Here is a 21,520-nt window from a genome sequence, read left to right as displayed (position 1 = left end):
CGCGCGGCACCCATTTTGCACAGAGCTTCCGCATATCCAAATATTGATGAATGAAATGACCAACACGTTCCTTTGATATCTTTAAGGCCTCTGCTATCTGGATCAACTTCATTTTACGGTCATTCAAAACCTTTTAGTGGATTTTTTTGATGTTTTCGTCGGTAACCACCTCTTTCGGGCGTCCACTGCGTTCACTGTCACCGTGCTCATTTCACCACGCTTGAATTTTGCATACCAATCAATTATTGTTGATTTCCCTGGGGCAGAGTCCGGAAACTCGTTATCAAGCCAAGTTTTTGCTTCCACCGTATTCTTTCCCTTCAGAAAACAGTATTTTATCAAAACACGAAATTCCTTTTTTTTCCATTTTTTTCACAATAACAAAAGTTGCTTCACAAAAGACGTCAAATTTTGACACGAATCATTTGCAGGTTGGTACTATATAAAAATAATATGTGTTAGACCGGGGACTTATCAGCCAACCTGCTATTAAGTTCGAGTTTAGCCGCTAAAATAGACATTTTTCACGATTAATTATCTAATAATCCATTAAAAAGAATATAAACTTTGTGAAAAGTGGCTTTGGGATATTCCCCATCAAGTATTAATAAAATTTGCATCAAAGAGGTACAATTTTATACTGTTTTTCTTCTGGGTCCCTCGTCAGTTATATTGTTAAAATTAGATCACCTCAGCTACAGAGGGATAATTTGAAGCCATCCGAATGGTAATGTACAACATTTTACAATCAAATTTACATTTCATGAAAATTTTCCATGCTAAAATTTTGCAAAATTATTACAGCAGCTTAATTATGGTGGAAAGATTGATTATGGGTGGAAAGTTAAAAAAAAATTTTCAATACATTTTTCTGATTTAAATCAATGTTTTTAATAAATTTGCGACTAAATTTGAGTCGAGATGAGTCGGCATATTCGGCGACGGCGTGGACTGGCAAAAAATGATCGCCGGTGGCTAAAATCGTCGATGCGACTTGGCGGCTTCATTCTCTGATAAGAAGCTTTTTACTATTAAAACGACTTTTCTAAGAATATTGATGGCATATTAATTTCATTTTTTTTGTGATTTTTATAGTGCATCTTAAGAGTCTATGATGGCATCGGAGATAAAACCGATGCTGGCGGCTAAAATCGGCAGTGCGACAATTCGCTACTTTCACGAATTCGTTTCCGTGGCTAAATTTGGCAATGACACATTTCGTTAATATAACGAAGCATTTTTTATTTAATAATTGTTTAAATCAAATTGTACTTTACCTGCTGGGTTTAAGAATAGTCATAACCGATTAATAAATAATTTGAAAACATTTTCTTATATCATTAAAAATATATTTTTATTTATTTAGTTTATGATAATACATCCCATTGTGTAATTTCTGAAAATTACTCTCAGAGGTGTCAATATTAACTGATTCATTTTGGGTATTTTGCTCTTGATCACACTGACAAATTTTATTTGAAAAAATAAAATCATAATTCGAACAACGGCAATCGACAAAAGATGCATTATGTGAGCTAAATTTAAAATAAAAGAAGTTAGTATATAAAAATATAATTTGGAATAATTTTGCAAATATATAAAAAAAAATTCTCGAACTACTGCTGGTGGGAGAACAATCGGAGTGGATTTGTAATATTCAGGTGCCAAGTGATAAACACACAAAAAGATTTTATTTCAAAAAAAAAATTCTATATTTCTAAAAACAAACAAAATTTACAGATACAAAACTCTATATGTATTTGTATAAATAAGTAAACGAAATTTACAATCTCCCTAATAGTAAACTAGTAAATTATAAAATATATAAATATAAATCAAATACTTAAAACAAAAAACATGGAATGTATGGAAATTTCAATATAGTAATAGCCAATATATGTGCAATGTGCTTATCATAGCTAATCTTAGTTCTTTCCTTTTTGTTCACTTATTTGGGACTCCACGGTCTCATTGGATTTATTAAGGGTTCTGGCATGTCTGAAATGGTTTTTGGAAATGATAAATTTACAAAAGGTATGGATAGTTTTTAAAAGGGAATTGGGAATATAATTTCAATAATGGATATTTGTTTATGATTGATATGAATGAAGACATTATGCAACAAAGATTTACAACCAAGCTCAATTCAAAAATTCAAAAAAATGCAAATTTTTTGAGGAATAAAAGTACTGGCACAGGTATTTCTAAATTAGTTTTTTGGTCCATTTAATACTTTTTGGACATTCCTTTTTGTTTGATAACAGCATCAAGTTGTCTAGATAATTAATGGATTAATTTTTTGTTTTATTTGTACCTATATTCTCCCATTCTTCCATCAACACTGTACCAAATTTCATTAAAATCGGTTAATAATAGTGGTCTGAATACTGCCAATAACAAATACATGGTCAGGGCTAAACCGACTCAGAAGATCGTTCTGAGTCGAACGGTATATATTTTATGGAGCTTAAAATCAATATTTCTGGTAGGCATATTTTTTCGCAGATTCCCTGACCACCAGTATTACCGTTGTGCGATTTTAGTCGCATTTGCAACCTTTCTTACGTCATGCCACTTTTTGTTCGACTTTTTTAAAATATGCAATGTGCGACTTTTTTAAAATGTGCAAAAAAGAGAAGTGCTTAAATTTTAAGCAATTTTTATAAGTGGGAATTCATCACAGTGCGCCTTACGCGAAGCCACCGTTGTGCAATGGGCCGCCTTGTATACAAAGGGTCATGGATTCAACCCCAGTTTCGACCATAGAGCAAAATGTGTTTCTGCGGTGGTGGCTATAAACAAGAGTTCACTTTTCAATAACAAGTTGTAATTGAGCTAAACATAGAAGCACTCATTACTAAGAGAGATGTAAATCACGTATGGTATCACAATGGACACCTAACCTACGATACCTAACCTACACGGTGTAGCTCCTCTAGCCCCGATAATTATCACAAATTTTTACTGTAGACGTTCGTTTACTCCAAAAAGCCAGCAAATGTGAGCCAGAGTGAAAACAAATTTGACATTTGAGAAATAGAGAAGTTGCAAGTTTTTGCTAGGAATTTTTTCCCAGTAAAATCTTGCAACAGTTAGCCATAAACAAATAATACGTGCAATATATTCCACAGAGTCAATTAGAAGTGTAGTAAAAAACATAAATATTTTTGTTATTTTAATTGGCTGATGGTAAATTGGCACTGGATGGCGTTCTCGTACATTTCTGCTAATTTTAGGAAGGAGAAAAAAAATTAATTTTCACTTTATTGCAAGATTACGTTTTACTGGATTTTATGATATAATAAGTTGTTAAAATATCTTTTTATGTTACAGGGACTGTTTCTTTATTGTTTTTGTGTTGATTTTTGGAACATTTTTTGTAATAAAAAGACCTCACAAATGTATGCGACATTTTTTATTATTATGCGACCTTTTTTGAGTATGCGACATTTTCAAAATTTCCATCTGTAACATTGCTGACCACTATGTAGTTTAGGGTGCTGTGCCAATACTTATGTGTGACACTGTATATATTCTGGGTCGTGTTAAAATTCTGAGTCGATCTGGCAATGTTGGTCCGTCCGTTGAAATCACTCTAACTTCCGAATGAAACACACTAACGATCTGAAACTTGGTACAAGTATGGATGGTATTGCAAGTAGGCCATATCGGACCACTATTTGGTCTACTCCCTATATAAACGCACCCCAATTCGGTTGAGAAGAGAAGGAATATGATAACCTGTTTGGCGTGATCACAACATTTTTGTTTGGGGATTTTTTTTTTCGAAATCAGCTCAGTATAATAAGTTAATACGAATAATCAAAATTAAAAAATTGAAAATATGCTGCCCTTTATTTCTCGGCATGCGAAAAGGTTCAAAAGGAGCATTTGAACATCAAACGGACACAGGGTTTTATTTTGGTGGCCCAAGTGCTAATTTTTAATTTCAGCTTGGCTAAAGCATTTTTCTACAATTGCAAAATCTTTTCGTGAGGTTTGGGCCTAAATGTTACCCCCTGATCAGTGTTTATCACTCGTTTGGATAATTTAATTCATAAATACAGAAATGATGGGGACAATTGACCTTCATTTTGATCTACCGCCCAATTTTACTACTTACTACTATCGAACTCCCGTATCAAACTCCCATTTTCATATCTCGAGTATTTGGAAGGCGATCACCGCTCTCCGGGTTTCGAAATTTTGATCTTGTTGTAGCTCGCAAGTTGGTTTGACAAAAAAATTGTATAGTTGTTTTTTTTTTTTTTGTGAGGAATTTTAATTTAAATTGGGGATTTTTGGGAACGAAAATATCATAATTTGCACCACGGTGCAATGGTTAGCATGCCCGCCTTGCATACACAAGGTCGTGGGTTCGATTCCTGCTTCGACCGAACACCAAAAAGTTTTTCAGCGGTGGATTATCCCACCTCAGTAATGCTGGTGACATTTCTGAGGGTTTCTGAGAGAAGCTTTGATCTCTAAGTGGTTTCACTGGAATGTGGAACGCCGTTCGGACTCGGCTATAAACAGGAGCTTAACATGGAATCGGGCAGCACTCAGTGATAAGAGAGAAGTTCACCACTGTGGTATCACAATGGACTGAATAGTCTAAGTGAGCCTGATACATCGGGCTGCCACATAACCAAACCTAACCTAACACTGCCTGCAAGTGCAAATTTCATCCGATCCGGTTGAAATTTGGTACACGATGTCAGTATATTTTGTATACAAGTTGGTCCCTAATGGTTCATGCTAGAGTTGTGCACGTGACACGAAATTGTCGTGACTCAGGCAAATTTTCGTGATTCGTGCGTGAGTCGTGAGTCACGCTCATGACAACAGCGTGAGTGTGCGTGAGTCACGAAAATAATATCTTCGTGAGTGTGCATGAGTAACGAATTACACTCACGAAAATATTCCTGCTCACCAACATAAAACGCTTAAGAGTTAAATTCAATTACAATTTTATTGACACCTGGGATGTTAAGAGTTAAGAGTTAAGAGATGTTAAGAGTTTAATAACACTCTCGATTTTAATAACGCTCATGTTTTCAGACACTTCGGTAAGGTAAATTAATTATAAAATTATTCGTGAGTCACGATATTTTTAATGAGTCACGATGTTTTCGTGCGTGAGTGTGCGTGACTACCGTGCGCAAATTGGTTCATGTAAGTTCAAATCATTTATAGTCTCATCTATATAAATCGATCGAAAACTGAATTGACTTACATATGGTGGATATTTAATCTGCCTCCATATCGAATAAGACAATGTTAAGAAGTTTTAAGATAACTTGGTTGCTGATGCCAACCACAATTGTAGAAAGATGAGTGCTATAAGATATTCTCCTACAATCCAGTCTAAACGAATAAGACCAAGAAATTGCAGGAGAATCCCCGGAAGTAGAGATGTTCCCCTGAGGTCCTAGCTGCACGAACCACATGAACAAGCTCCCATGTAGGTGGTAGGAAAAACACTTGAGCTTAGAATCTTTCTACATCCATTCTGGTGACGTAGTTCACAATTGCTATGACGAATATGGTGTGTTTCAAGCCATGCTTTGGTATAGACACCTAGAGACCGCTCCTAGAGACCGCAGACTAATTGATAAGACCTAGAGCTCAGGAGAAGAGGTGGGCGCGTGACACGAAATTCTCGTGGCACGCCTGAATCACGTGAGTCGTGAACAAAATCCAAGGCAACTCTCGTGAATGTTCGTGAATGGGACTAAACTAAATGAGCGTGCGTGGGGAATAAAATCGGGTAGTGAATGTGCGTGAATAAAACTTCTGCAAAATCACGCTTACGAAAAAATCAAGATTTAATTCATACCCGTATGTTAACTGAAATTAATTTAACTCTCGAACTATATTCTATTTTTGAATTTGTTTACCTTTGTTGATTTCCGTTTGGAAAATGTCGTGAGTCACGTGAATTGTCATGAATCGTGCGTGAGCGCGAGTCTTTGAAATTAGTTCGTGCGTGAGTACTGGTTTTCATTTCGTGAATGTGCATGAGTGGGATTGGAAATTTTTTCAAATTTCCCGGGATCCCGGTCAAAGGGAAACCCACTTCGATGTGACATATATTTAGACGTTTGAATAAATTAGAAAGTGCATAAACCTACGGTTATAAGGCGCTGTCTGGGCAACTAACAATGTATATTATGTTAATTTATTATATCAGCCATAAATCATACTAAAAAGGGATATTTTGTACTACACAAAATACAAAAAAAAACGTTTACAATGGTTATAATGGACAGTCTCTTTCGATATAGTGGGATTTTTTACATTAAAATTGTATGGAAATGAAAGAAACTTATTTCGATGTCACCATCATAAAACAGAACCACTATATTTCACTATATGCAAATTTTCGGTCAATATTCCCAAAAGGAATATACCATCTATATTTGAAATTAAAGCAACTATCATGATAAATGTTGCCTTTCCATAAACACATTCTTGCAATAATTATGAAAATATTTTGAAATTATGCAATTGCAAAAGTGGCTATATAAGGTAAAATGAACCAATATAAAGGTTTGCTTAGTCTACCAGTCTATTGGAATGCCGGTTTACAGAAATATGACGATAATAAATTAGGAAGAGCAACCATCTTTTAAAGAATTGGGAGGTCGTTAGAACTTGGGCTAGAACCCACGACTGTATGTCAGACAAGGCAACTATTACTACTTGGTACATTATTTAAATAGACTTTAGACTTTGATACTAAAAATAATGATGTACTAAAAATAATCAAAACAAAAAACATTTGTAGTATTTATCTCTCCATTTTATATAAAATACTGTAAAGAAAAATTCCCGGGAATTTCCGAACGGGAGCGAAAAAATAGCGAATTCCTGGGATCTCGTTCCCGAAAAAAACCGTTAGATTCAACACAACACAACTCTTACTCTAATTATGATTGTAACAGTGAGAGCACAACCGGGACTTTCACATTAAGGAACAGCCTCCAACTAATATCCTAATTAGATTGAAGTTGTACACGCAAAGAAAAAAAACGTTTGGAAAACGTGTACCGAAAACGTTTTTCTTTTGTTAGAGTTTTTTGAATTGCTTCGAAAATTTTAAACTTTTATCACCAAAAAAATTCGTTTGTTACAAAATTTTTATTTTTTCAATAAAAAAAGTTATTTTTGAAATAACAACACAGTCCATTTCGTTTATATCAAACACTGTTCTTTTCTGACTTTAGGTCTTTAACAAGACACATTTTACAGTTCAAAATTTAATATAGTACAATGTAATGTTGAACATTTTTTCGGAATCTTCCGAATATATCTGGAATATATGTAAAAAAAAAAACAAAAGCAAACAAAAAACTTTGGCCGAAGCAGGGATCGAACCCACGACCCTTGGCATGAGAGTCGGACGTAGCTACCACTGCTCCACGGTGCCAAACTAAATGTTTGTTTCTGTTAAATAAACTTTGTTTATTCGGTTCGTGGGCGCCGCAAGCTATGCTATATAAATATAACTTATATGGATATTTATCTATTGATGACCATAACAGGTACATAGCTCTGTGGTTAGTGTGTTGGCTTACAATGTGCATGGTCCGCGGTTCGATTCTCCGTCCAGGCGAAAGGTAAAAAAAATTTTAAAAATTTATAAAATCGTATAATTTCTTCTACATTGTTGGTATTACAGGAAAAGGTGTTAAGAACTAAAAATCCTCGTGGATGTGAGAAAGATGTGAGGGACAATGCAATTAGCAAGAAAATAATGTTTTTTGAGCTAGTCTTTATGAAATTGTTTTTACATCCTGGAAAAGAATAAACGTTTATCACAAAAAGTATATACGTTTCTTCCAAATACAAATGAGAAACGAAGTTTGTTTGTCTAAAATTTCGTTTGGGAGGAAAGAATTATTTTTTTGCGTGTACATTTCTGTACAATGATTTTTTATATTTCATGGTGCGGGTAGCATTTTTTGGGGGTTTCTACTGTCAAGTCTATGTCAAGTGATACTAAAGAACAGAATGTATTATTGGTCACATATTTTCCTCAATAATTTTTCAAGAGCAAACTGTTATTTTGGGCGGGGAGCATGTAACATTTTTGTCGCAACCATGTTAATTTCTCGGAAAATAACAAAATAGCATTATGCTCTTCAAAAATGTTTGCGGTTATTATATTCCTCCTTTGCGTGTATTTACACACTCAGTTAGTGATTCTGCAATAAAGTCGTCAGACTCTTCTCATTCTTCAATTTAAAAAACGGCTGCAGACTACCGCAAATCGCTCAATAAAATGACAACTTTTTTGTGTTAAGGATGTCGAACTTTTTTTCGACAAATAGTTTCGATTAGTAGGATAAATGTGTACTTTGATGCATAATATGATATATTTATATGAATTTATGAATGTGTATTGAATGAGCGAATTTGAAAACTTACAATTTATTTCACAAATGCCCCAAATTAATAGAGATGATGGATGTTATAATGAAATGATTCCATTTATATCTTATGAAATATTTAGAATTATGATTTTGTATTGAGTTAATATATTTCCAATTTAGCTGCCATGTTATATATGCCACATATGAAAAATGTGTCTCTATATAAAGTGAAAATATGAAAATAAGCAATTAAGAACCATTAAACAAAAATTAAAATAATGGATTAATATTGATTCTTTTTCTTAATATGAGATGTATTATAACTATGACATTTTGTTATTCTTAAACCCATGGTCAAGTGCATATTAGAAAAACCAAAAATACCATGTAGTAAGAATTGAGAAAAAGAAATAATTATAGCATACCTGTAGAAAACATAATGTTGCAACATAAAGAACACATCAAATAATACTGAAAACAGCCCCAAGCCGAATTTTGTAGGATCACCAAATATCGATATCCAATCATCTGTGATCAGAATAAATAGAAAATTATTATGGCATACTTTACTTACATACAAAACTAATAAAACTTACCATAATTATAGGCATTGAGAATCATTTGCAACATACTCAAAGTACCACCAGTGAAGTCCAGCAAAATGTTACCAATACTCCAGCCCACCGTACTCTTGCGACGGTAATTCATCAAAGCCTGTAGTAGAAATAAAATCAAAAAGTAAATTTATTTCTAAGTAACTAGATTTTGATTTTCTTCATTAACAATGAGTGAGCCTGAAACTTAATCGGGCTGCCACTTTATGTATTTTGCATACACTCATAGAAAAAAGTCGGCTAAAAACAGCAGTCGATGTCTGCTGTTATATTTTTGTACTTCAGGGAACAACAAATTATAAAAAGTTTAAGTTACACTGAAAAAAAAGCATGCCCGGTTCCAAAGATTTTGTCTTTACACTAACGATTTTGGTATTGATTCCGAGCCAAAGAAGCGGATAATTGAAGTAAGGATATTTTTAAGACAAAATTTAAGTTTTGCGTACTTGATTCTAGGCAGCAAATTTTAATTTATTCCTTCCCAGCAAAAAAAGCGTCGCCAAAAAAGTAATGAAAATGTTCTTTTTGGATCCGGAAGTGGTGCAAAATTGACGCAGAAGCGATGAATATAACATGGGCTTGTCATAGGACGGAAGTCCTCCATTTCAACATCCGTTGCACTGAATTTGCTTCACTTTTTTAGGTGTGATCCGAATTCAATGTTTTGGATGTAAATTAAAAAATTCTGTAATATTTTGTCAAATAAATAATTTTTATAATTTTTTATAATTTTTAATGGATTCTAACACTTGTCGGAAGCGTTTGACCTCAAATATTTTCAAAAATTCACAATTTTTTCAGATTGGATTTAGCACTTTTTTCGACAAAATTTAAATGATTTGTACCATTTTTTGAATTCTTACTCTGTGTTTAACCTATTTTAAACAAAAAAAGTTAAAATTACCCATTAAAACTATGAAAAAAACCAAGTTATAAAAAATTGAATTAAAAGAACTTCCTGGGTAGTTAAAATAAAGAACATCATTGGGAGTGCATCTTCTGGAAGTGCTTTTAAAGTTGTGCCTTTGGAAGAACTTCCAAATTTTTTTGCTGGGTTTTTATACCCTCCACCATAGGATGGGGGTATATTAACTTTGTCATTCCGTTTGTAGCACATCGAAATATTGCTCTAAGACCCCATAAAGTATATATATTCTGGGTCGTGGTGAAATTCTGAGTCGATCTGAGCATGTCCGTCCGTCCGTCCGTCTGTTGAAATCACGCTAACTTCCGAACGAAACAAGCTATCGACTTGAAACTTGGCACAAGTAGTTGTTATTGATGTAGGTCGGATGGTATTGCAAATGGGCCATATCGGTCCACTTTTACGTATAGCCCCCATATAAACGGACCCCCAAATTTGGCTTGCGAATCCCCTAAGAGAAGCAAATTTCATCCGATCCGGCTGAAATTTGGTACATAGTGTCAGCATATGATATCTAACAAACATGCAAAAATTGGTCCACATCGGTCAATAATTATATATAGCCCCCATATAAATCGATTCCCCGAATTGGCTTGCGGAGCCTCTAAGAGAAGAAAATTTCATCCAATTTGGCTGGAATTTGGTACATGGTGTAAGTATATGGTCTCAAATAACTATGCAAAAATTGGTCCACATCGGTCAATAATTATATATAGCCCCCATATAAATCGATTCCCCGAATTGGCTTGCGGAGCCTCTAAGAGAAGAAAATTTCATCCAATTTGGCTGGAATTTGGTACATGGTGTAAGTATATGGTCTCTAATGACCATGCAGAAATTGGTTCACATCGGTCCATAATTATATATAGCCTCCATAATTATATAACCGACCACCAGATTTGACCTCCGGAAACTCTTGGAAGACCAAAATTCATCTGATTCAGTTGAAATTTGGTACGTGGTGTTAGTATATGGTATCCAACAATCATGCAGGAATTGGTTCATATCAGTCCATAATTATATATAGCCCCCATATAAACCGATCCCCCGATGTTACCTCCGGTGCCTTTTGAAGTAGCAAAATTCATCCGATCTGGTTGAAATTTGGTGGTGGTATATGATATTTAACAACCATGCCAAAAGTGGTCCATATCAGTCCATAATCATATATAGCCCCCATATAAACCGATCCCGAGATTTGGTTTGGAGGAGTGTTTCTATTTTTTCTGCATGTGGAATTAAAGTCCTTTAAAAATGTGTTAACGACAACTTAAATTTTCCAATACAGACTCGATTTCCTGTAGAAATTATGCTATGTCTCAAGTACGTTAGGTTAGGTTAGGTGGCATCCCGATGTATCAGGCTCACTTAGACTATTCAGTCCATTGTGATACCACATTGGTGAACTTCTCTCTTATCACTGAGTGCTGCCTGATTATGTTAAGCTCAATGACCTCCTTTTTATAGCCGAGTCCGAAAGGCGTTCCACATTGCAGTGAAACCACTTAGAGAAGCTTTGAAACCCTCAGAAATGTCACCAGCATTACTGAGGTGGGATAATCCACCGCTGAAAAACTTTTTGGTGTTCGGTCGAAGCAGGAATCAAACCCACGACCTTGTGTATGCAAGGCGGGCATGCACCACGGGTGGCCATTGCACCACGGTGTCTCAAGTAAAAATTGTTTTTAAAATAAAGTGTTGAAAAACGTCTCCTATTTTTAAGCGCTTTTTTGCTTTGTTGTCAAGATGCAAAAAGACAACAAATTTAAAGACAATTTTTTTAATTTTGAAGAATTTTTCACAATTATTAAAGACAAGTTGGCCTTAGTCAAACAAAATTTTCTTTCATTTTAAGATACCCATTTTTAATTTGAATCACTTAATTATAAGGAAAAAGCTACTTTATAGAAAAGTACATCGTCTTTCGGGCAAGGAAAAAACTTTATATCAGGGAAATGCGTCTTCTGTGCTAAGCATAAAACGCATTCGTATTTTAAAGACATTAAATCTATGGTCTCAGGACAATACTTTTTTCAGTGTATAAATTATCCCCCAAGGCATATTTAAGAACCAAAAGTATTTTTGGTATAGATTTGATCTCCTCCTAAATGCGATTTGTTTGCTGTTATGCTGTTATATTTTTATACTTCAGGGAACAACAAATTATAAAATTTTTAGGTTATAAATTTTTCCCCAAAGCATATTTAAGAACGAAAAGTAGTTTTTAGTATAGATTTGCACTTCTCCTAAATCCGAATTGTTTGCTGTTATGCCTCAATTTGATAAATATTCAGATTTTTGGGCAAATATTATAGATATTCATAAAATATTGTTTTAATTGTGTTACGACATTGACATTTTTATTTGTTTTAGCCAAACTAAAACATGTTTTAGTGTAATCGAGCTTAGCAGACAATGTTTGCTACTTTATCAACGAGTAACTGCTTTCCCTTTTTCAGCAGACTTTTCTGCTGTTTCTACTAACAAATTTCTTTTGGTGTATTAAACCCAAAAACAAGTATATACGGCCATAAATACGGTCAGACCGAATCTTAAATCCATAAATCAAATATAAAAGTTTCCTAGGAAAACCTCTCTTAGCAGTGGTATACTTGAAATATACAGAATTTTAGGTGGGTTTTATGAATTAAACCCTCTCAAGAAGAGCGCAGATTCGAAGATTCTACATATGGAGACTACATCAGATTGTACTTTTATAAGAACCATTTTTGTTTGAGTTTTAGAGGAATCTTTAGCATTGAGTATAAGCGTGCGAAAAAATCAGATAAATTCTAACAATTTTTACCCTTATTACTCAAATTAGTTTGATATGTGAAATCGAAAAATTTTCCTTCTAGATCCGAGAAATTTGAATAATTAGTGAGCCTTCTGATATCCCATCAAGTTAAATCGGGAGAGCGGTATGAGGATCATATAAATCTCAGACCAATACCTAGAAGCCCAAAAAGTCCAATCGGGAGATTGGTCTGTATGGCAGTCCGAAACATGGACCGACTCTGGTCTTTGTGAACCTAACATACCTCTAGAGAATTCAAATCGGGTTATGGGTCTATATGGGAGCTATGCCAAAACTTGGACCGATAAAGGTCATATTCCGCACACATCCACGCAAAGAAACAAAACGTTTGAAAAACATGTACCGAAAACGTTTTTCTTTTGTTAGAGTTTTTTGAATTGCTTCGAAAATTTTAAACTTTTATCACCAAAAAAATTCGTTTGTTACAAAATTTTTATTTTTTCAATAAAAAAAGTTATTTTTGAAACAACAACACAGTCCATTTCGTTTATCAAACACTGACTTTTTTTCTGACTTTAGGTTTTTAATAAGACACATTTTACAGTTCATAGTAAAAATTTAATACAGTAGAATGTAACGTTGAACTTTTTTTCGGAATCTTCCGAACATATCTGGAATATATGTAAAAAAAAAAACAAAAAAACTTTGGTCGAAGCAGGGATCGAACCCACGACCCTTGGCATGCAAGTCGGACGTAGCAACCACTGCTCCACGGTGCCAAACTAAATGTTTGTTTCTGTTAAATAAACTTTGTTTATTCGGTTCGTGGGCGCCGCAAGCTATGCTATATAAATATAACCTATATGGGTAATTGTCTATTGATGACAATAACAGGTACATAGCTCAGTGGTTAGTGTGTTGGCTTACAAAGTGCATGGTCCGCGGTTCGATTCTCCGTCCAGGCGAAAGGTAAAAAAAATTTAAAAATTTATAAAATCGTATAATTTCTTCCACATTGTTGGTATTTCAGGAAAAGGTATTAAGAACTAAAAAACCTCGTGGATGTGAGAAAGATGTGAGGGAAAATGCAATTAGCAAGAAAACAATGTTTTTTTTTGGGTTAGTCTTTATGAAATTGTTTTCACATCCTGGAAAAGAATAAACGTTTATCACAAAAAGTGTATACTTACAGCGAAAAGCAAATGAGAAACGAACTTTGTTTGTCTAAAATTTCGTTTGGGAGGAAAGAATTATTTTTTTGCGTGTATATGTAAACTTATATAACATCCTAAAACACCGATATAACATCCATCTGGATTTCCAAATCGGGGGTTGTGTTATATGGGGTCTATATCAAGACCTGGACCGATAGACCAACTTCTTCATAAAAATTTATGAATTGGGTTGGGAAGTTCTAGTCTAGAAGCTCAAGAAGCCATATTAGGAGATCGGTCAATATGGGTGTCATTCCAAAACATGGGGCGGTATACCCCATATTCGGCACATATATTTGTGGGCTTAAAATACCTCTAGATTCTTATTTTCAAGGAAATCGAATAAAACTTCCACCTCTGGAAACTCAATTTCAGGAAACTCAAAGACAAATTGCGGTGTCAAGATACCCAATAAACCAAATCAGAGGTTGTACTGAAAAAAATTTTGTCGTGAGGTCAAAGATTTTTATGTCCTTAAAATACACTTTTTTTAAGTATGTCTCAAAAATTTTAGGAACTAAACGTGAGTATAAAGTTCAATGACCGTACACATAAGTTCAATATGAACTAAAGCAAAAGAAGATTTTCGTACGATTCCCAAAAATAGTAAGAATGAACTACTGTATGGTTAAAATGGTCGTGATTTGGCGCCAATGATTTTCTTCTTTACTTTTAGTTAATTTTTTCTTCTATGAGATTAAGATTAAGATTACCTGCTATTAGCAACGCTTTGTGCAAATCTCAAAATCTGGAGTAAAATTTAGTTCAATTTTCGTGCGTGGTAGTTCATTCTTCATATAAAACAGTTCACTTTTTTTCGGTGTACAAACGCAAATTTTGCTTAGCATAGAAGACGCATTTCTCTAATATAAAGTTTTTTTCCTTGTCCAAAAGTCGATAAACTTTTTAATGAAGTCGTATTGCCCTTATAATTAAGTGATTTGACTTAAAAATGGGTATCATAACATGAAAGAAAAAAATTTTCGTCTAAGGTCAACTTGACTTTAATTATTCAGAAAAATTCTTTAAAATTAATGAAATCTTGACTACAAAGCAAAAAATCGTTCAATAATAGGACATGTTTTTCAACACCTTATTTTAAAGACGTTTTTTACTTGAAACATAGCATAATTTCTACTGGAAGTCGAGTCTGAATAAAGTAGTCGTTAATTCGTTTTTAATGAACTTTGATAGCATATGAAGGAAAAAGCTGAAAAAAACGAAAAATTACAATTTGCTTCCTAGAAGAAAGTACACAAAACCCAAATTTAAAAGAGAATTGTGTCTTAAAAGTATCCTTACTTGTATTCTCTGCTTTTTTGGCTCGGAATCAATACCAAAATTTTGTAAAGTAAAGACAAAATCTTTGGAAACGGGCATGCTTTTTTTTCAGTGCGGTTTTATCAAAAACTGGATCGATATAGCCCACTTTCTTCAACTTGACCTGCATGCAGACAAAACCCGAATCTTTGGCAAGTTTCAGGACGATAGCGCCATTATTGAATGGTGCACGCACAGAAAAAACATGTTTGGACATGGTTGCCGTATCCATTTAATGCTTATTTAGAGTATGTAATTGTCCCGAAAACCATGTATTTTGTCTTTGTAAAAATAATTTTCGAGCGGAGAAAAATATATGTTGGCAATAAGCATTTAAATGGTTCTCAAATGCCGTAAACATGTTCTATTATTTAAATGATAGAATTTGAGACCATTATATGGTCAGGAAAATCATGTACCTGACCATTCAATTTTTTTTTACTTTTTTGCAGAGAAAAAAGTATTTTTATAGTTTACGTATAGACATGTCTACAACCATTACATGGCCATAAAGACCATGTACATTGTTTTCGTGACCATTTAATTTTTTAATTTTTTTGCAGCGACAAGAATTTTATAAAAACATTGAGCAGGTACACACGATTTTCATTTTGCGCGTCAGTCGTGTGTTGATTGTTTCTTGGAATGGACGGAGAATACGGAATTATTGTGTTAATTTATTTATTCAGAAATGGCACGTGGTTTTATGTGAATACAAAAAAAGAAAGTGTAATTGAAAAAAATTTACCTGGTTTTTGTTCTGCATTTTGATATATGGTATAATTTATTTTTATTTGCAGTTACATGATGTCTGCGTTTGTACATTTAATGGGCACGAAGTAAATATGGAATGATTACTTATTGTTGAAATTGAACCAAACTAGAGTGTGTAAAAATATGTGATGTTTGTGTGCACGACATTATAAATACAAATAAACAATGAATTAGTTTATAAATAAATAAAAACAAATAAACAAAGTTGATTTTGTGTTTTCTTTTCTCAAGTGGCGTCCTTTTTTCGACGACGAAAAAAGTTTTTTCATAAAAATCAAAAGATTTTAGGTTGTGACCATGTTCTTTTAACTAGAAGAAAAACATTTTTGACGAATAACATAACATTTTAGATCGTGACCATTGCCTTTTAATGGAAACAAAATTCTTTTTATCAATATAATAACATTTTAGATGAGGACAATAGTATTTTTCTTAGAACCATGTTCACTGAGCCAACATGGTTGCAGGTTAAAATGTTACATGGTCGCCGCAAAAATAGCAGCTATCATATTGTTTTGCTCTTCGAATATGATTGTGACAATCATGTTTCTTCTCTGCGTGTGTAGAGTGATTACAACAGACAAACAAAAGACCAGACGGACGTTCTTCCGATTTAACTTATTAAAGGGATACTAATTTTCCAAGGAACATTTTTCAATTTTATCTCGAGCCCATTCGTTAAATTGCTAGAATTTAAAGATGCTTAATATTCCTTTGAAACTCAATCAAAATAGTTTATACAAGCAGAATTTGACGAAGTCTCCATATGTAAAAACTTTAAATGTAACTTTCATTTGAACCGATCTTCATGGGAGGGTATGTTTCAAAAATTCCTGCTGAAATTCTATAAATTTTCAAGTATATCTCCGTGAGGAGGGAGTTTCCAGCGAAACCAGTGAATTTGATTTATGGTCGTATATACATATTTCTTTTCAGATTAGAGGATTTCATATAAACCACGGGCTTCACTAATGATATCAGTAGAATATAATTGTCTGAATTGCCTATTTCACTATCACATAAACTTACTTGGGGCACATATTTTATTATTGTTATGGTGAGTTTAACATAACTGCAGTAATACAAAAAATCCAACCAATGGATAACACTTCCAGCTGCCAATCCTGCTGAAATTATAACGAAAACTGCAAATAAAGACAAAAGACCCGTTGCAGTTTTTGACACACGTTGTTCACCACGCTATAATCAAAAAAAAAAAGATAAAAAATTAAATCACATAGGAAAAGTAACAAATGATTAAAATCAAACCTCATATGCAAAACATTGATAAATAGTAATGGATGTGGCAAACATGGCATGCAGAGAGAAGACCACATCGTTCAACATGACTGGATTTAAACCTCGAGGATGTCTTTCAAAATACTCATCTTGAATTCCTGACACCCAAAAGAGACCACAGTTGAATACCGAATACAACGTGAATCCAACAATGTTCAAGAAAATAAAATCAAAGTTAAGACCCACAACTGATTTTCTTTTAAAATTTATCCAAATTTGGGGATAAAATGAAACCGACCAGGCCACAAAATATATCCAACCAAATATCAATGAGGTATATATTATTGCCTCCGAATTGGCAACTGTGATTCTTAAATATATATTCTCAACACTGCAAAAGAAAAGTAGGGATTTTTTTCAAAAAAACTATACATTTTTTAAACAAAATTTCTAAACTTACATCCATGTTTCGTTGGGTTGACTTTCAGCAGTAACTTCTAAATGGCCAGGTTTTTTACCATGTATAAGAATCGTTTGATTTTGTGTGGAACCAGCGTTAATACTGAATTCCATTGGATCCAAATCAACCATATTGTCATGTTGCTTCTTTAATGTTATTACGTAATCCTTGTCGAGTGGATCTCTAAAACGAAAATAAAAAAATTTATTTAATAAATCGAATCATTATTTAACATACAATAATGAGAACATTAATCTAAAACTGTTAACCTTAATTTAATGTTAGAACCAAAGTAGAAACTTCATTAAAACCAAATGTTTAGCGGCATAGAACCTCCATTATGCCTCAGCGTCATCGAAAATTTGGACCATCGGATGAAGGTGTGCCACCGAGGTCGCGGCGTCCATTTGGCCGATATTTTGTTCCATACATAATTGAGTAATACCAATATATCATAATAAAATAAAATTACAATAATTTCCTAAATAGTTTGTGTTTTATTCAAAATCAACATCGGCCCTTGAAATTTTAACCACCCTTTACTTGTACCAAGTTTCAAGTCGATAGCTTTTTTCGTTCGGAAGTTAGCATGATTTCAACAAAGTATATATGACAATCCTATTTGCCCATATGTCGCTGTACTTCGGTCGCGTCTTCAACTCCCAAAAATGAGTTACTTGTCCTTAAATTATGCTCACATTATGTCTAAAAATGAACACTTGAAAAAAATCCACCGCTGAAAAACTTTTTGGTGTTTGGTCGAGACAGAGTTTGAATCCACGACTCTGTGTATGCAAGGCGGACATGCTAACCATTGCACCACGGTGGCTCCATGTCCATTTTGTCTTTAAAATACGAATGTTAGATTCGTTTAGCATTAGAGATGGTTCGAGTAACAATCTTTTTGGTTTTCTACTATCAGAAACGTCGAAAACGTCATATACCTGTATAAAATGTAAAAAAACGTAGTAAACGTCGAAAATGCTTACAGGATAACTAGATTTGTTTTCAAACTATTTTTATAATATTCTAAGGCAAAATATTGGGGATATATAACATATTTCATTGTTCATAATGAAATAAGTCCACAATTTTGGTAACTTATTTCATTTTCAGTCCATTTTGATACCACAGTGGTGAACTTCGCTCTTATCACTGAGTGTTGCACGATTCCATGTTAAGCTCAATGACAAGGGACCTCCTTTTTATAGCCGAGTCCGAACAGCGTTCCACATTCCAGTGAAACCACTTAGAGAAGCTTTGAAACCCTCAGAAATGTCACCAGCATTACTGAGGTGGGATAATCCACCGCTGAAAAACTTTTTGGTGTTCGGTCGTAGCAGGAATCGAACCCACGACCTTGTGTATGCAAGGCGAGCATGCTAATGTGAGATTCGATTAGCATCAGAGATGGTTCGAGTAACAATTTTTTTGGTTTTCTACTGTCAGAAAGTTGTAAACGTCGAAAACGTCATATACCTGTATAAAACGTAAAATACGTAGTAAACGTCGAAAATACAGGATACCTTGATTTGATTTCAAACTATTTTTATAATATTCTAAGGCAAAATATTGGGGATATATATTTCATTGTGCGTTTTGGGGATTTATTTAATTTTTTGGGGTATAATTTCATAAAATATTTTGGGAATTTATTTCATAATGAAATAAGTCCACAATTTGGGTAACTTATTTCATTTTTCATTTTGGGGACTTATTTCACGGAGCCACAATACCAAAATCATTACTGTAATGACAAAATCTGCGGAAACTTTTTTTTAGTGTACATATAATTTTATTAATCACTCCAATTATTTTCATTTGAAATTTTTGAGTCAAGAATATCAATGCGGTGGGGGAGGGTGGCTAAGAAAAAATTTTAACGAAAAGTTTTCCAATTAAAATCTTAATTGAGTTTTAAAAAATATTCAATTAAAAATTTAATTGATTCAACAAATTTTTTAGCTGAATAAAAAATCAATCACATAAATTAGTAGTATCAATTAATTTTTTAATTGGATCAATTAACTTTTTAATTGACTTTCAATTAATTTTTTAGTTGATACTATCATTTCTGTGATTGAAGACATTTCAATTAAAAAATTAATTGGATCAATTAATTGCGTAATTGAATCCGAAAATATGTTTTTTTTTGTATGCAGAGCTCAGCCAGATACAAATATTCAGAAAATTCGAAAAAAAATGTATTCAGTTAGTCTCTACACAGAAAAAAATGTCACGAACATTTTTCCAATTAAAATCTTAATTGAGTTTTAACAAATATTCAATTAAAAATTTAATTGATTCAACAAATTTTTTAACTGAATAAAAAAATCAATCACACAAATTAGTAGTATCAATAAATTTTGTAATTGGATCAATTAACTTTTTAATTGACTTTCAATTAATTTTTTAGTTGATACTATCATTTCTGTGATTGAAGACATTTCAATTAAAAAATTAATTGGATCAATTAATTTCATGATTGAATCAGAATTTTTTTGTGTGTACTAAATTGTTTTCTCATCCTGTAAAAGAGTCAACGTTTATCACAAAAAGTCTATACATTTGTTCTAAATAAACTTCTTTACAGGGAGAAGCAAATAATAAACGATGGTTGTTTGTTTTAAAATTTCGTTTGAGAGAAAATAATTATTTTCTTTCTCAGATGTTCCATACATACCTCACATAAACGTCAAAGGATTCCGTTCGATTCACTAAAACTGTGATATCATGGGTTGAAGCTGTCAAACCAATAGGCGCCTGCGCCCAGACTTGTGATAATGCTGCAATGGAGAAATTGATATTTCATTTATTCATTTAAATTGAACGTCAATTAATTGACTTCTATAGTATACGCCGGGTGGAGAAACTTACTGGCAAAGAAGAATATGAGGACATAGCCTAAATTTCGTTGACTTCTTGATTTGTATGGAGCCATCGTCATCGCTACCACTGATTGAGACATGTGACTTTAATCAATTGGTATTTTTGGTCCGCCGCTCCCACTTTTTTTAAATGGAAATGTGATATCAAATATTAACTGTTAGAAGAGTTCATTACTTGAAGTGCCTGAAATGAGTGAAAACCAAATAATAAACGTTTTTTTTTATTATTATTGAATTGAAATCACTGTTAAAATTTACTTCCTTACAGTTAAATGAATTTGAACTAAGGGAATATTGTGCAATTATCTATAAACGGTGTGTTACACTCACATTGTTTTTCTTTTTGACATTTTCAAATGGCAATATTGAATGAAATCTAATCGTTATCAGTGCGAGCATCGATACGGTGAACGACTATCAATCAATATCTGCTATTGTTTAAATTGATAAACATTTATTTAACAAATCCATTTAATTGCCCTATAATTCATTTAAGCAAAATCTATCAAACAAATTTCGCCCGAATTGAAGAAACCCATTGAGTTGCCAACACACGGCGTATTTATTATTCTGTTTCACTTTGTGGCGTTCCCAAATTGTTAATCGACAAATATTTGCCAAGATATGTTAGACGCACTTTAATTTTTATTATAATGACTGACTGTTGTGATTGTTGTATGTTATTGTATTTTTATAGCCTCGAGACATCGAATGACTAGCTTTGTAGGTAAACTTATTTCCTAATGCGAATAAAAAGTGAAAATGAAAGTTGCAGTACTTAAGAATCTGTAAACATTAATGAATATTTCATAATTAGATATTTCAATGCCCAATGCCGCTTCTGAGGAACGGAGTACTATAGGTTAGGGTACACCGAAAAAAAAACGATTGTCGGTTTTCAACAATGATATCTTTACTTTTATGAATTTGGTATTGATTTCGAGAGTGGA

The 21,520-nt window shown here is 33.3% G+C and overlaps 1 protein-coding gene across 6 annotated transcripts in view; it reads right to left on the bottom strand.

Moving 5' to 3' along the window:
- The window catches only part of Ctns (lysosomal cystine transporter cystinosin), a 70,137-nt gene that overhangs the window by 3,563 nt on the left and 45,054 nt on the right, over nucleotides 1-21,520 (bottom strand). For 2 of the 6 annotated variants that reach the window (XM_075291760.1, XM_075291759.1), the window contains 8 exons: nucleotides 20,560-20,754; nucleotides 20,366-20,468; nucleotides 17,683-17,865; nucleotides 17,253-17,613; nucleotides 17,013-17,183; nucleotides 8,975-9,092; nucleotides 8,804-8,906; nucleotides 1,328-1,535 (listed from right to left, as the gene is read on the bottom strand). In XM_075291760.1, the coding sequence (XP_075147875.1) occupies nucleotides 1,355-1,535; nucleotides 8,804-8,906; nucleotides 8,975-9,092; nucleotides 17,013-17,183; nucleotides 17,253-17,613; nucleotides 17,683-17,865; nucleotides 20,366-20,468; nucleotides 20,560-20,650 (1,311 nt within the window). In that variant the 5' untranslated portion in view covers nucleotides 20,651-20,754 and the 3' untranslated portion in view covers nucleotides 1,328-1,354. Of the gene's footprint in view, nucleotides 1-1,327; nucleotides 1,536-1,733; nucleotides 1,999-8,433; nucleotides 8,597-8,803; nucleotides 8,907-8,974; nucleotides 9,093-17,012; nucleotides 17,184-17,252; nucleotides 17,614-17,682; nucleotides 17,866-20,365; nucleotides 20,469-20,559; nucleotides 20,755-20,836; nucleotides 20,937-21,520 lie in introns of those variants that run through there. The other 4 variants (XM_075291761.1, XR_012718224.1, XM_075291763.1 and 1 more) reach the window with 4 other exon arrangements.

This window comes from Haematobia irritans, chromosome 1 (assembly GCF_050003625.1).
Source record: "Haematobia irritans isolate KBUSLIRL chromosome 1, ASM5000362v1, whole genome shotgun sequence".
In the NCBI taxonomy this organism is placed as follows: domain Eukaryota; kingdom Metazoa; phylum Arthropoda; class Insecta; order Diptera; family Muscidae; genus Haematobia; species Haematobia irritans.
This window is presented reverse-complemented; position numbering and strand designations above follow the sequence as displayed.